The 13,859-nt window shown below is 44.9% G+C and overlaps 1 protein-coding gene across 1 annotated transcript in view; it reads right to left on the reverse strand.

Moving 5' to 3' along the window:
• WNK4 (WNK lysine deficient protein kinase 4) overlaps window positions 1–13,859 on the reverse strand; it is a 62,035-nt gene that overhangs the window by 16,285 nt on the left and 31,891 nt on the right. Inside the window, exons 6-10 of the mRNA XM_081166098.1 lie at window positions 13,035–13,254; window positions 11,015–11,336; window positions 8,426–8,535; window positions 8,255–8,307; window positions 952–1,093 (exon numbers count right to left, since the gene is read on the reverse strand). Of these exons, the coding sequence (XP_081022224.1) occupies window positions 952–1,093; window positions 8,255–8,307; window positions 8,426–8,535; window positions 11,015–11,336; window positions 13,035–13,254 (847 nt within the window). The remainder of the gene's footprint in view (window positions 1–951; window positions 1,094–8,254; window positions 8,308–8,425; window positions 8,536–11,014; window positions 11,337–13,034; window positions 13,255–13,859) is intronic.

Raw genomic sequence — 13,859 nt, forward strand, 5'->3', positions numbered from 1 at the left:
AAATCAAGGTCAACAGGGTTTCCTCCTGACGTCACGATTAATGGCGGTAGCTCTCCGCTGCCCTCTGGGGCAGTGGGGAGGTTTAGGCAGGGGAAAGCCAGGATTTATGAGGTAAAATTCCTGGCAATTGCTCCTCAGGGGGTTCTGGGGAGCTCACTGCATCCCACTGTGCTGCTTAAGCTCGTGTCTGTCAACTTGAAAGACAGAGCGGGTGCGACCTGGGAGTGTGTCCCTGGCATGGACGAGCCTCTGTCTCCGGCATGATTAGTGACTGGTTCCTCATTAATTTGGAATATTGGCAGTAATCAGGAAGCGCTCCTGAAATGATAACGGGCTGCAATCAATCAGCTGCCGAAATGACTGGGTTTGGCTCTTTGAAGGTATTTGAATTCTGAAGCTTGGAAATAATAATAATAATAATAATAATAATAATAATAATAATAATAATAATAATAATAATAATAATAATAATAATAATAATAATATATTTATACCCCACCCATCTGGCTGGGTTCCCCGGTTTCCCTCACAATGGCCGGAAAGGAAGGGGGAGGACAAGGCGCTTTGTGTTTTCATATGGTTTTCAAAGGGTTCCTTTTTTCTGTTGTCCCCCCTGCAAAATGAAAACGTTAATGGTAGCCTTTCCTTCGAACACCAGTAATTCATGTGAGCTCCGGCTGTCTCACTCTGGGGGGAAAAATACAGGGTTGAATCCATGCTTAGTCAGGTCAAGAGCAGGCCCACTGCAATCCATGGGGCTTGAATTCCAATGGGTCTACTCAAAGCACAACTAAGTCTGGATCCAGCCCACTGTCAGTCAGGAAACCTAACCAGCTGAGAACCACAGGATATATATTAGCACAATAGAGGTGGGAGTTCAGAACCACACACAAATATCCACCGATCAGGACACATAGCACCCAAGCCTGTCGCAATGCGGGCAGCGCTCACGTTTGTGATGCGTAGGCGAGATCGGGCACGGCGGCGCAGCAGTCTTCCAGACCCCTTCTTGGCCAGGGGCTTCGCTCGGCGCTCGCTCGCAGAGATACCCTCGTAACCATCGCTCAAGCCAGACGCTACGTCGGACGTGTAGCTGCGTCGCGGGCGACCAAAACAGGAAGTGAAACATGAGCAAATGTGACTGATCTGGGCACACACAACAAAATGCGCCTCAGCTTACTGCCCCTCTGAATCCCTCTCTGCTCTTTTTATCTCGCTGTGCCAGGATGGGTGAATCTGTGGCAAGGGCACGTGTGGGCATCCTTCACCAGTCAGCCATGCTATGCCTCTGACACCGCCCCGCAAGCTACACAGCAAGGCTTGGGATGAGGAATGTGAGAAAAGCAGGCACAGTGGTACCTTGGGTTGAAAATACCTCGGGTTACAAACATTTCGGGTTACAGACTCTGCTAACCCAGAAGTAGTACCTTGGACTTCCGGTCGGTGCCAGCGCTTAATGGCGGTCCTACCTCCGAGCTCCGGAGAAGGACTGCTTCGCAAGTTCGGGTCTTACCCGCTACGGCGAGCGGGGGACCCCTAAAATCCCAGGCGCTGAAGCCTGAGAACAAGGAGACTCGGTGGGCACCTTCGCGCCCCCCCGGTACCGTGAAAGAGCCTTTTTAAAGGCTACGGATCGACATCGGGAGAGAGCGCGGTGCTGAGAGTCGCTACCCAGCCTGCGAAGTGAAGCCGCGTCGCCATAAGCGGAGAGCGCCGATTCCTTCCTGAAAAGAAAATTTGGACTGAATTCCCGTGAGTAAGAGCTGGAAAATAATCGGGACCCTTTAAAATTTTAGAAATTGGGCTAAAAACGGGGAGATTTAAGCAAAGGAAGTCTGCCTCCCCCCGACTGCATGAAAGTGAAAGCAACGGAACTCTAAACTTGCATCCGTTTAAACCTGCTCTTTGATCATATAAACCGGACATTTAGACCTTTGATCTCCCCTCCAGCAAGCAGGGCAGAGGGGAGGTGAATCTGACCAACAACTGCATGATCTATTTGGAGGAAAAAAAAACCTCTGCTATCTCACCTATCTGAAAGCATGAAACGGTCTGCCTTTTTAGTACACCGAACTGACTTTTTCCTGTGAAGTGATACTTTGATACAAAGTTTCCACAGTGCCTGATCACTGTATATCATTAGAAGAAACAGTATAAACTGGGCAACTGTGGCAATTTGAAGTTATAAGTCTTTAGCAACATTGACTTTGACTGTGTTAATCTCCTTCTTTTTTACATCTTGGACTGTCTCCTTTGTTTTTGTATTTGGAAATCCTGTTCTATGGCCATTTTGATTTGCTCCCTCTAGAGGATAAAGTAAAACTTGGCACGGCCTAAGACAGTGGAATTTTCCAAGGGAGAATTATCCCGTGGGAATTGACCTTGACATGAGTGGCCCACAAGAAGAGATAGTTACAAGAGCCAAGATCAAGCAACAACAACAACAACAACAGCTGCAGCTGCAACAGGCAAAGAAAAGAGGCTCAATTTCAGGCGCAACAGCCGGATCAACAGGAACAACAGGACAAGACAAAGGAGCAGCCGTCTCTATGGAAGCTGTGACAGAGGCCTTGCTCAAGATAAACCAAACTCTGGAGTCTTTGACAAAACAGACTTCAGAGAACACACAAAAATTAACAGAAATATCAGCAAGATTAAACCAGAATACGGAATCTATAAACAAATTGGTGGAGGAAAACGCCACCACGCGCCAAATTGCCGAAGAGGCAAAAGCCACTGCCGGAGAGACACAGGAGAAATTAGAGCCACTTGCCAAGAAGGTCTATGAGCATGATGCAACTTTGGCCTTGTGGGAGTTACAGAGGAAAGAGAGAAATTTAAAATTAAGACTGATTCCGGAGAATGAAAGAGACAACCTTGTGGAATATTTGACACGGGAGTTTGCGGATTGCTGGGACCTTGAGGAAGACGAATTTAAAATTACGACTGCCTTTAGACTGGGTAAAAAGCAAGATAGAAAGACACCGAGAGACTGCTTGATTACACTCAGATCCAAGGAGGAAAGAGATAAAATATTAGGACTACACTTTGAAAAGGCCTTGCAAATTGGAAATTCAGCTGTACAGATCTTTAAAGACATCCCAAAATATATTTTGGATTTAAGAAACTTCTACAAGGACTTGGTTCTTTTGCTAAAGAAAAACTCTATCCGTTTCAGGTGGGAGTTCCCACAAGGACTGTCATTTGACTACAAGGCAAAGAAAGTGAAAATAAAGACAATTCAAGATAAAGACAAATTTTTGGCAAGATACCAGGAGGACCTACAGAAGGGGACTGTGGACGTACTTGCAGAACAGAGGAGAGCACTGGATATCCTGAATCTCTCGTTTGGACAAAAACCACCACCATCAGAAGAAGAGCAACAACTTGGAGCTGTTGGAGGAGCCTTAAGAAAATAACAAGATGGCTTTGCAATTCCTTAGTTGGAATTGTAATGGACTGAATGGGCCTTTGAAGAGAAGACAAGTATTTCATATTTTGAACAGAGAACAACTGGACTTGATATGTTTACAAGAAACTCATATAACCAGAGCCCACAGGAGATTACTCACAAATAAAAGGCTAGGACAAGAATTTATTTCATCAGACAAAGTTAAGAAGAGAGGAGTGGTAATATATGTGAAGGAGAAATGGGCTCCAAAAATGATATTCAAAGATGAACAAGGGAGATATCTGGCTGTGGAGATACAAGTACAAGGAGAAAAATTTCTAGTTGTTGGAATTTATGCACCAAATGAAGGCAAATCTGACTTCTTTAAGAGACTTCATGAAACTTTGACGGACTATCTGGATTACAATATGATAATCATGGGAGACATGAATGGCGTGGTCTCCACTAATATGGACAAGGCACAAAGACTAACAGTCACTAAAGAAGGGAGACTCCCTAAGACTTTTTTCGAAATGACAGAAAACATGGACTTGATAGACATTTGGAGAACAAGGAACCCTCTGGAGAGAGAGGGAACCTTTTTCTCCCAAGCAATGATGACCTGGACCAGAATTGACCAAATCTGGGTTACTAGTGGACTGGCTCCAAAGATTAAGAAAGTGGAAATCTGCCCAAAAACTTGCTCCGACCATAACGCCGTGAAGATGGAGATGAAACCCACAATAACTGGTCAATTTAGATGGAGAAAATGACACCCTCTTTCGAGATAAGGAGATTCTCACGAAGGCCCAAAAGACCCTAAAAGACTATTTTGAAATAAATTTGAGGACCGACGTAGAGAAAAGAGTGATCTGGGACGCAAGTAAAGCGGTTATGAGAGGATTTTTGATTCAACAAAATTCAATAAAGAGGAAAAAACAAAATGAGAAAAAAGAGAAGATTTTGGAAATGATAAAGGAAGGAGAGAGGAAATTAAGAACAAAACCAAAGTCTCAGGATATTTTAAGAGAGATCAAGTTATATCAAACACAATATATGGAATTGATGAACCAAGAGATTGAATGGAAGATAAAGCAAATGAAGCAAAAGACTTTTGAATCAGCAAATAAATGTGGTAAACTTTTGGCATGGCAACTGAAGAAAAGGCAGAAACTAAATACAGTTACAAGCCTAGAGGTGGATGGAAAGAACATATCTAAACCCAATGAAATTAGAAATTGCTTTTTAAGTTATTTTAAAAAACTTTACACTCAAGGCCCGCAAAATGAAGAAGATATAGATAAATTCCTTGGAAGATATGGACTACAAAACATCTCTCATCAAAATAAGATGGATTTGAACCAGAGAATCTCAGAACAAGAGATAGAGGCTGCCATTCAGAATATGCAATTGGGCAAATCTCCGGGACCAGATGGACTGACTTCCAGATACTACAAATCGCTGAAGGAATGGCTGATTCAACCACTAAGAGAAGTTTGTAATGAGATCCTTGAGGGAAAAAGGGCACCTGAATCGTGGAAAGAGGCATATATTTCACTCATACCAAAGTCAGAGACTGAAAAGACCCAACTTAAGAACTACCGCCCAATATCACTGCTTAATGTGGATTACAAAATTTTTGCAGACATTTTGGCAAAAAGATTTAAAAGAGTTTTGATGGAGAAGATTCATAGAGACCAAGCAGGCTTTCTCCCTAAGAGACACCTAGCAGATAATGTAAGGAATGTAATAGACATTTTGGAAAAGCTAGAGGTGAATATAAACACTAAAGCAGTATTGATCTTTGTGGATGCGGAGAAAGCCTTCGATAATGTTTCTTGGAGTTTTATGAGGAAGAATCTCCATGGGATGGGGGTAGGCCAGGGTTTTGAGAATGGTATGGCTGCAATATATTCTGAACAAAAAGCTAAACTGATTGTAAATAATGTCGTGACTGAGGAACTTAAGATAGAAAAAGGAACACGACAGGGGTGCCCAATTTCCCCATTACTTTTTATTTCAGTTCTGGAGGTGTTGCTGAACATGATAAGAAATGACCAGCAGGTCAAAGGTGTGCAGGTCGGAGCTAAACAGTATAAGTTAAGAGCGTATGCAGATGACCTAGTATTGACTTTGCAAGAGCCAAACACTAGTACGAAAAAGGTCCTAGAAATAATACAACAATTTGGCCAGGTAGCTGGATTTAAGTTGAATAAGCAAAAAACTAAAGTTTTAGGGAAAAATCTAACAGATATGGAAAAGGAGAAATTTCAAGAGGAAACAGGTTTGACTGTGGTCAAGAAGGTGAAATACCTAGGGGTTTATTTAACATCTAAGAATGTGAATTTGTATAAGGACAACTATGAAAAATGTTGGTCAGAAATTAAAAAAGATCTAGAAATATGGTCAAATTTGAAACTGTCAATGTTAGGCCGAATTGCAGTAATTAAAATGAATGTATTGCCTAGAATGTTGTTTTTGTTTCAGACCTTGCAGATTCTTGACAAGATGGAATGTTTTAAGAGGTGGCACAAAGACATCTCGAAATTTGTCTGGCAGGGCAAAAAGCCCCGAATTAAATTTAAAATATTGACTGACGCTAAAGAAAGAGGGGGTTTTGCCCTGCCGGACCTAAAATTGTATTATGAGGCAGCAGCTTTTTGCTGGCTGAAAGAATGGATGCTCCTCGAGAACACGGACATCTTGGATCTGGAAGGTTTCAATAATGCTTTCGGTTGGCATGCATATCTTTGGTATGATAAAGTTAACAGTGCCTTTAAAAATCACATTGTTAGAAAAGCATTATTTAATGTTTGGATAAGATATAAAGATCTATTGGAAAATAAAACCCCTAGATGGGTGTCACCAGTGGAGGCTAAAGCAGTGAAGAAACTCAATATGGAGGTCGGATGGCCGAAGTATTGGGAAATCTTAGAACAGGATGGAGATAAATTCAAACTACAAAGTCAGGAGAAATTGAAGCATAAAGTAGAAAATTGGTTTCAATATCGCCAAATAATGGAATTTTTTAAACAGGATAGGAAAATCGGTTTCCAGGTGGAAAAATCAAAATTAGAGACCGAATTGTTAGAATCCAATACTAAGAATTTATCTAGAATGTACAACTTGTTGTTGAAATGGAACACACAGGATGAAACAGTTAAATCGGCTATGATTAAGTGGGCTCAGGATGTTGGACATAACATTATGTCAGCTGACTGGGAATGGTTATGGAACACCGGTATTAAATTTACGGCATGTAATGCCTTAAAGGAAAATATTATGAAAATGGTTTACAGGTGGTACATGACCCCAGTCAAACTGGCAAAAATCTATCATTTGCCCGACAATAAATGTTGGAAGTGTAAAGAGACTGAAGGTACCTTCTATCACCTTTGGTGGACATGCCCGAAGATAAAGGCCTTCTGGGAAATGATCTATAATGAAATGAAAAAGGTACTTAAATGTACCTTTTCTAAAAAACCAGAGGCTTTCCTCTTGGGCATTGTCGGCCAATTGGTGACAAAGAAAGATAGAACTTTCTTCATGTATGCCACAACAGCAGCAAGAATACTTATCGCAAAGTATTGGAAGACACAAGATTTACCCACTTTGGAAGAATGGCAGATGAAAGTGATGGACTATATGACACTGGCCGAGATGACAGGCAGAATCCGTGATCAACGAAAAGAGACGGTGGAAGAAGAATGGAGAAAATTTAAAAGTTATCTTAAGGACTACTATAAACTTAATGAATGCTAAAATGTTCTGGTTTCCAGAAGTAAAAGGGTACAGGGATACAAGGCTAGACTATAAAAGAGGACTAAGATGACAGAGATTAGAAAGTAACAACTGGGAGTTGCTAGTTGAATTATGGACATTGGGATGCAGAGAGGGGGGGTATGGGGAAGTCCAAGAAAAGAGGTTTATGAAAATATGTTTGAAACTATTCATGTATGTCTGTTACTTTTTGTGTTTGTTTGTTTTTCTTAAAAATGTTGTAAAACCAATAAAAATTTTATAAAAAAAAAAAAACAGAAGTAGTACCTTGGGTTAAGAACTTTACCTCAGGATGAGAACAGAAATCATGCACTGGCGGTGCAGCGGCAGCGGGAGGCCCCCATTAGCTAAAGTTGTACCTCAGGTTAAGAACGGTATCAGGTTAAGAATGGTTTCAGGTTCAGTTATCTCCTGCTTGGACTACTGCAATGCGCTCTACGTGGGGCTACCTTTGAAGGTGACCCGGAAACAGCAATTAATCCAGAATGCGGCAGCTAGACTGGTGACTGGGAGTGGCCGCCAGGACCACATAACACCGGTCTTAAAAGACCTACATTGGCTCCCAGTACGTTTCCGAGCACAATTCAAAGTGTTGGTGCTGACCTTTAAAGCCCTAAACGGCCTCGGCCCAGTATACCCGAAGGAGCGTCTCCACCCCCATCATTCTGCCCGGACGCTGAGGTCCAGCGCCAAGGGCCTTCTGGCGGTTCCCTCATTGCGAGAAGTGACGCTACAGGGAACCAGACAGAGGGCCTTCTCAGTAGTGGCGCCCGCCCTGTGGAACGCCCTCCCTTCAGATGTGAAGGAAATAAGTAGCTATCTTATATTTAAAAGACATCTGAAGGCAGCCCTGTTTAGGGAAGTTTTTAATATTTAATGCTGTATTGTTTTTAACACTTGATTGGAAGCCGCCCAGAGTGGCTGGGGAAACTCAGCCAGATGGGTGGGGTATAAATATTAAATTATTATTCTTATTCTTATTATTAAGTTCATAACCAGAGGTACCACTGTATCTCCTCACGTTCCCAGCAACCTAAACCCTGCAGCAAATTATTTCCCCACAACAATCCGGCATGTCCTTACCTGTCCGCAGGGGAAGGGAAGTCGCTGATGGAGTTCACGCTCACAGCAATAGTCTGGGGATATAAAAACCACAGTTGAAGGCAGGTTGCCGTGACAATTCGACACCTCCCTAGTTCGTAGCTCACAGGGGCACCACGGCTGCCCATGCCAGGGGTCGGCACTGCCACTCACCGAAGCGAAGGAATGCTCAGGGGCGACTGGGGGGCTGGAGCAGCTCTGTGGCAAGTCGGACAAATCCACAAATCCAGAGGAGCTCAGGTATCCGTCCGTCTCACAATCAGCTGGGGGGGGGGGTGGAAATCAGAAAGAAAAAGGGTGACTGCGAAACGAAAGACCAGGCCTGGCTTCTAACTCGGGAGCCTTACAAGTTCACTGGGAACTTTGTCCCAGATATGTTTAATATTTTACATTGATTTACATTCAGATCATATAACACACAATTTACATCAAAATCTATTTATTTGTGCTGGCGACTTCCCATCGTTACATCTGTGATGGTCTAATTCTCTCTCTTCCCTGCTGCCTGTCCAACCTCTTAAAGCTTATCTATTTATCTAAATCCTGTATTACAATATTTTCTATTGTCTTGCCATTAATCGTAAGTTAAAACCTGTTTGAAATTTTATTTGGCCATATTGCGTTCTTATATAGACTGAAAAGGGTCTCCATTCTTCCACAAATATTTTGTCTTTCTGATTCCTTATTTTAGCTGTGAGTTCTGCCACTTCTGAGTACCCCAGTAGCTTGAGTAACCATTCCTCCTTTGTTGGGATTTTTGGTTTTTTCCATTTTTGTGCGTAGAGTACTCTGGCTGCCATAGTGGCATACAAAAACAATTTTACAAACCTGTTTTGGGATCTCTGTTTCACATATTCCCAGAAGAAATGCTTCTGGCTTTGCGGTTATATCTATTCTGAACATCTTTTTTTTTAGTTCATTATATATCATCTCCCAATTACTTTTTTGCATGTCCACCAGGTAGGGAAAAAGGAACCTTCCACCAGCATAGGCTTCCGACACTTATTTGAGACTGTTCTACACATCTTAGCCAACTGGCAGGGTATCAAATACCATCTGTGTAGCATTTTCATACAGTTTTCCTTAATGGCATGACAAGTGGTAAATGTAATATCTGCCCTCCACAATTTCCTCATGTCAACGTTGAGGGGTCAGCTTTCAGAAGTGGCAAGCTGAGGTGACACTGAATTAATTTTGCCATTCTAACCACTTACAACATGCTGGTACTCTCTCGTAAAGGTAAAAGGCAAAGGACCCCTGGGCGGTTAAGTCCAGTCAAAGGCGACTATGGGGTTGCGGCGCTCATCTCGCTTTCAGGCTGAGGGAGCCGGCATTTAACCACAGACAGCTTTCCGGGTCATGTGGCCGGCATGACTAAACTGCTTCTGGCGCAATGCGACACCATGAAGGAAACCAGAGCGCACGGAAACGCTGTTTACCTTCCCGCCAGAGTGGTACCTATTTATGTACTTGCACTGGTGTGCTTTCGAACTGCTAGGTTGGCAGGAGCTGGGACACAGCAACGGGAGCTCACTCCTCTAAACGCCTTCCTCTAAACACCCTCCCACCAGGTGTCAAAGAGAACAAAAACTACCAGACTTTTAGAAGACATCTGAAGGCATCCCTGTTTAGGGAAGCTTTTAATGTTTGAGGCTTTACTGTATTTTAATGTTGTGTATTTTAATGTGGGGACGCGGGTGGCGCTGTGGGTTAAACCACAGAGCCTAGGACTTGCCGATCACAAGGTCGGCGGTTCAAATCCCCGCAACCGGGGTGAGCTCCCGTTGTTTGGTCCCTGCTCCTGCCCACCTAGCAGTTCGAAAGCACGTCAAAGTGCAAGTAGATAAATAGGTACTGCTCCGGTGGAAAGGTAAACGGCGTTTCCGTGCGCTGCTCTGGTTCGCCAGAAGCGCCTTAGTCATGCTGGTCACATGACCCAGAAGCTGTACGCCGGCTCCCTTGGCCAGTAAAGCGCGATGACTGCCGCAACCCCAGAGTCGGTCACGACTGGACCTAATGGTCAGGGGTCCCTTTACCTTTACCTTAATGTTGTGTTGGAAGCTGCCCAGAGTGGCTGGGGAAACTTACCCAGATGGGCGGGGTATAAATAATAATAATAATTATTGTTGTTGTTGTTGTTGTTGTTGTTGTTGTTGTTGTTGTTATTACAGTGGTGCCCCGCAAGACGAATGCTTCGCAAGACGGAAAACCCGCTAGACGAAAGGGTTTTCCGTTTTGGAGGTGCTTCGCAAAACGAATTTCCTATGGGCTTGCTTCGCAAGACGAAAATGTCTTGCGAGTTCCTGTGGGGTTTTTTCCTCCCCCCCCCTTCCCCAAGCCGCTAAGCCGCTTATCAGCTGATCCGCTAAGCCGCTTAACAGCTGATCCGCTAAGCCGCTTATCAGCTGATCCACTAAGCCGCTAATCAGCTGATCCACTAAGCCGCTAAACCGCTAATCAGCTGATCCGCTAAGCCCGCTAATAGCTCTAATCCGCTAATGGGCTTGCTTCGCAAGACGAAAAAACCGCCAAGACGAAGAGACTCGCGGAACAGATTCTTTTCGTCTTGCGAGGCACCACTGTATTATTATTATTATTACTCCATCACAGGGATGGAGTACCTTCTGATCAGCAAGCCCCAAATGGCTCAGTGCTTTAGACCACAGCGCCACCCGCTGTGTATGCTCTCGTATGTAATAGTCGCCTACAGAGTCCCTTGGCTGACGGAGCGAGGGAGCTTACATGTGGCTGAGGAATAGCCATGCTGATATCGGAAAGTCTGGTGCTGGTCGACTTCTGGTTCTTCCGGCTCAGGGGGGAAAGTTGGGCCGAGTGCAGAATCCCCGGATCCGGGCGTGGTGGGTGCCGAGGGCTGGGCAGGGCTGAGAGGGGGCGGAGAGTCTAGGTCCAGCAGATGAAGGATGTCCGGAGCCTGTTCGTGCCGCCTCTGCTCCTCCTGGGCCCGCTTCGCCTTCTCGCGCTGGCGCTTGATGGCCAGGACTCGCTCGCGCACCGCTTTGGCCACCAGCTTGTAGTCGGCCTCGCACACAAAGCCCAAGACCACCTGCGGGAGCGGGGAGTGGGAGTGACAGAAGTGAAGGAGCTGGAGGAAACAAGAGTTCGAATTCCGGCACAAACGCACTTTCCCCCAAAGAATTGCGGGAACTGTCATTTGTGCGAAGGGGGCAAGGGATTGTGAACAAATCTCAGCCTCCCCAATGTACGACGGTTCCCAGGATTCTTTGTGGGGCAAGCCATGACTGTTCATGAATATGCTTTAAAGTTACGGTGTGAGAATGACCACGGCCCTTGCAAAAGGGACTTATGCAATGTATCTGAGAGCTCATTTGATTCCGTTTTCTAATGCCCTAGCTGTGAGAAGAGCCATATTAAATTATTAGTAGTACAGTGGTACCTCAGGTTAGGTACTTAATTTGTTCCGGAGGTCCGTTCTTAAGCTGAAACTGTTCTTAACCTAAAGCACCACTTTAGCTTAATGGGGCTTCCCGCTGCTGCCACGCCGCTGGAGCACGAGTTCTGTTTTCATCCTGAAGCACAGTTCTTAACCCGAGGTACCCGAGGTACTCTTTCTGGGTTAGTGGAGTCTGTAAGCTGAAGCGTATGTAACCTGAAGCGTATGTAACCCGAGGTACCACTGTAATGCAATACAGTGGTACCTCGGGTTACCGACGCTTCAGGTTACAGACTCCACTTACCCAGAGATAGTACAACGGGTTAAGAACTTTGCTTCAGGATGAGAACAGAAATCGCGCGGCAACAGCGGCGGCACGGCAGCAGCAGCAGGCCCCATTAGCTAAAGTGGTGCTTCAGGTTAAGAACAGTTTCAGGTTAAGAACAGACCTCCGGAACGAATTAAGTTCTTAACCCGAGGTACCACTGTATTAATATTTCATTGTCCTAATCTACCTCAAGCCCCAGGAATACACTTACAGTGGTACCTCAGTTTTCAAACGTCTTGGAAGTAGAACGTTTTGGCTTTCGAACGTCAAAAACCCAGAAGTAACTGCTTTAGTTTTCGAACGCTTTTCGGAAGCCGAACATGCCAAGCAGGTTCCGTATTGAGTTTTCCGGACGTAAATGCTTCCAGAAATGCATGCTTCTGTTTTTAAATGTTTCAGAAGTCAAACAGTCTTCCGGAATGGATTACGTTCAAAAACCAAGGTACCACTGTACCTCCATGGCGTATGGGCCATGAACTCACTTTCCTCTAATGAAAGATTCCATAATGATGTTGTGCGCTTATACAGTGGTACCTCGGGATAAGTACTTAATTTGTTCCGGAGGTCTGTTCTTAACCTGAAACTGTTCTTAACCTGAAGCACCACTTTAGCTAATGGGGCCTCCCACTGCTGCCGCGCTGCCGGAACACGATTTCTGTTCTCGTCCTGAAGCAAAGTTCTTAACCCGAGGTACTATTTCTGGGTTAGCGGAGTTTGTAACCTGAAGCATATGTAACCTGGAGCGTATGTAACCTGGAGCGTATGTAACCCGAGGTACCACTATACAAGGTAACTACGGAGCCATTGCCCGAGAGGCAAACTCTGTAGAATCCTGAAGAAAATGAAACTGAGGAGACAGTACCCAGTGACTTCTGGGTAGGCCAAAGCTAGGGCACCTCTCCTTTTTGCAACCCACCCAATGCTTCCGGTCCTCTCCCGTCTTCCCTACCCATGAGCCCCTTCTAACTCCTGGACTCCCCAGACCAGCCTCCCCAACCCCTGAGAAGAACAGCGACTTGTACCATCTCCTGGGCCACTTCCTCGGCCACATCCTTGTAGAGCTCAAATCGGAATTCCAGGGCATTGTTGTCCTTGTACTTCCCGTGTAGCTTCTTTGTGTCATCCATCCTCAGCCACAGCTTCAGGTTGGACTTCACGCCATCGTCCTCTTCAGCCAGCTCCACGTGGACTCCTGTGTCCTCTTGGAAGAAGGAGTGGTCCAGGAGATACTTGATGGTGTATCTGAAAGAGAGGGATTTAAAGCAGGGCGCAGAATTAGGATGGTGGCGAAGGTAACGCTTAGAGAGCGCGAGGGGAAAAGGTATGCCCGGCTGAAGGGTTGGGTGGCCCATAATAATTTATTTATATTTAAACCCTGCCCATCTGGCTGGGTTTCCCCAGCCACTCTGGTCGGCTCCCAACAGAATATTAAAAACACAATACAACATCAAACCTTAAAAGCTTCCCTAAACAGGGCTGCCTTCAGATGTCTTCTAAAAGTCAGATAGTTGTTTATTTCCTTGACATCTGATGGGAGGGCATTCCACAGGGCGGGCGCCACTACCGAGAAGGCCCTCTGCCTGGTTCCTTGTAACCTCACTTCTCGCAGGGAGGGAACAGCCAGAAGGCCCTCGGAGCTGGACCTCAAGATTAGTCCATGAGCACAGTTCCCATTTTATGTGTTTGTTCTTTAAAAAATCCTAAAGTCTTCTGAAGACTTGAGCAGCATGTTGAAGTTCTCATTAGCATTTGATATATGGAATTTCCAGTGATACTGCAATACAGTGGTACCTTGGTTGTCGAACTTAATCTGTTCCGGGAGTCCGTTCGACTCTCGAAACCGTTGG

Source organism: Podarcis bocagei, assembly GCF_964188305.1.
Source record: "Podarcis bocagei genome assembly, chromosome: 13".
In the NCBI taxonomy this organism is placed as follows: domain Eukaryota; kingdom Metazoa; phylum Chordata; class Lepidosauria; order Squamata; family Lacertidae; genus Podarcis; species Podarcis bocagei.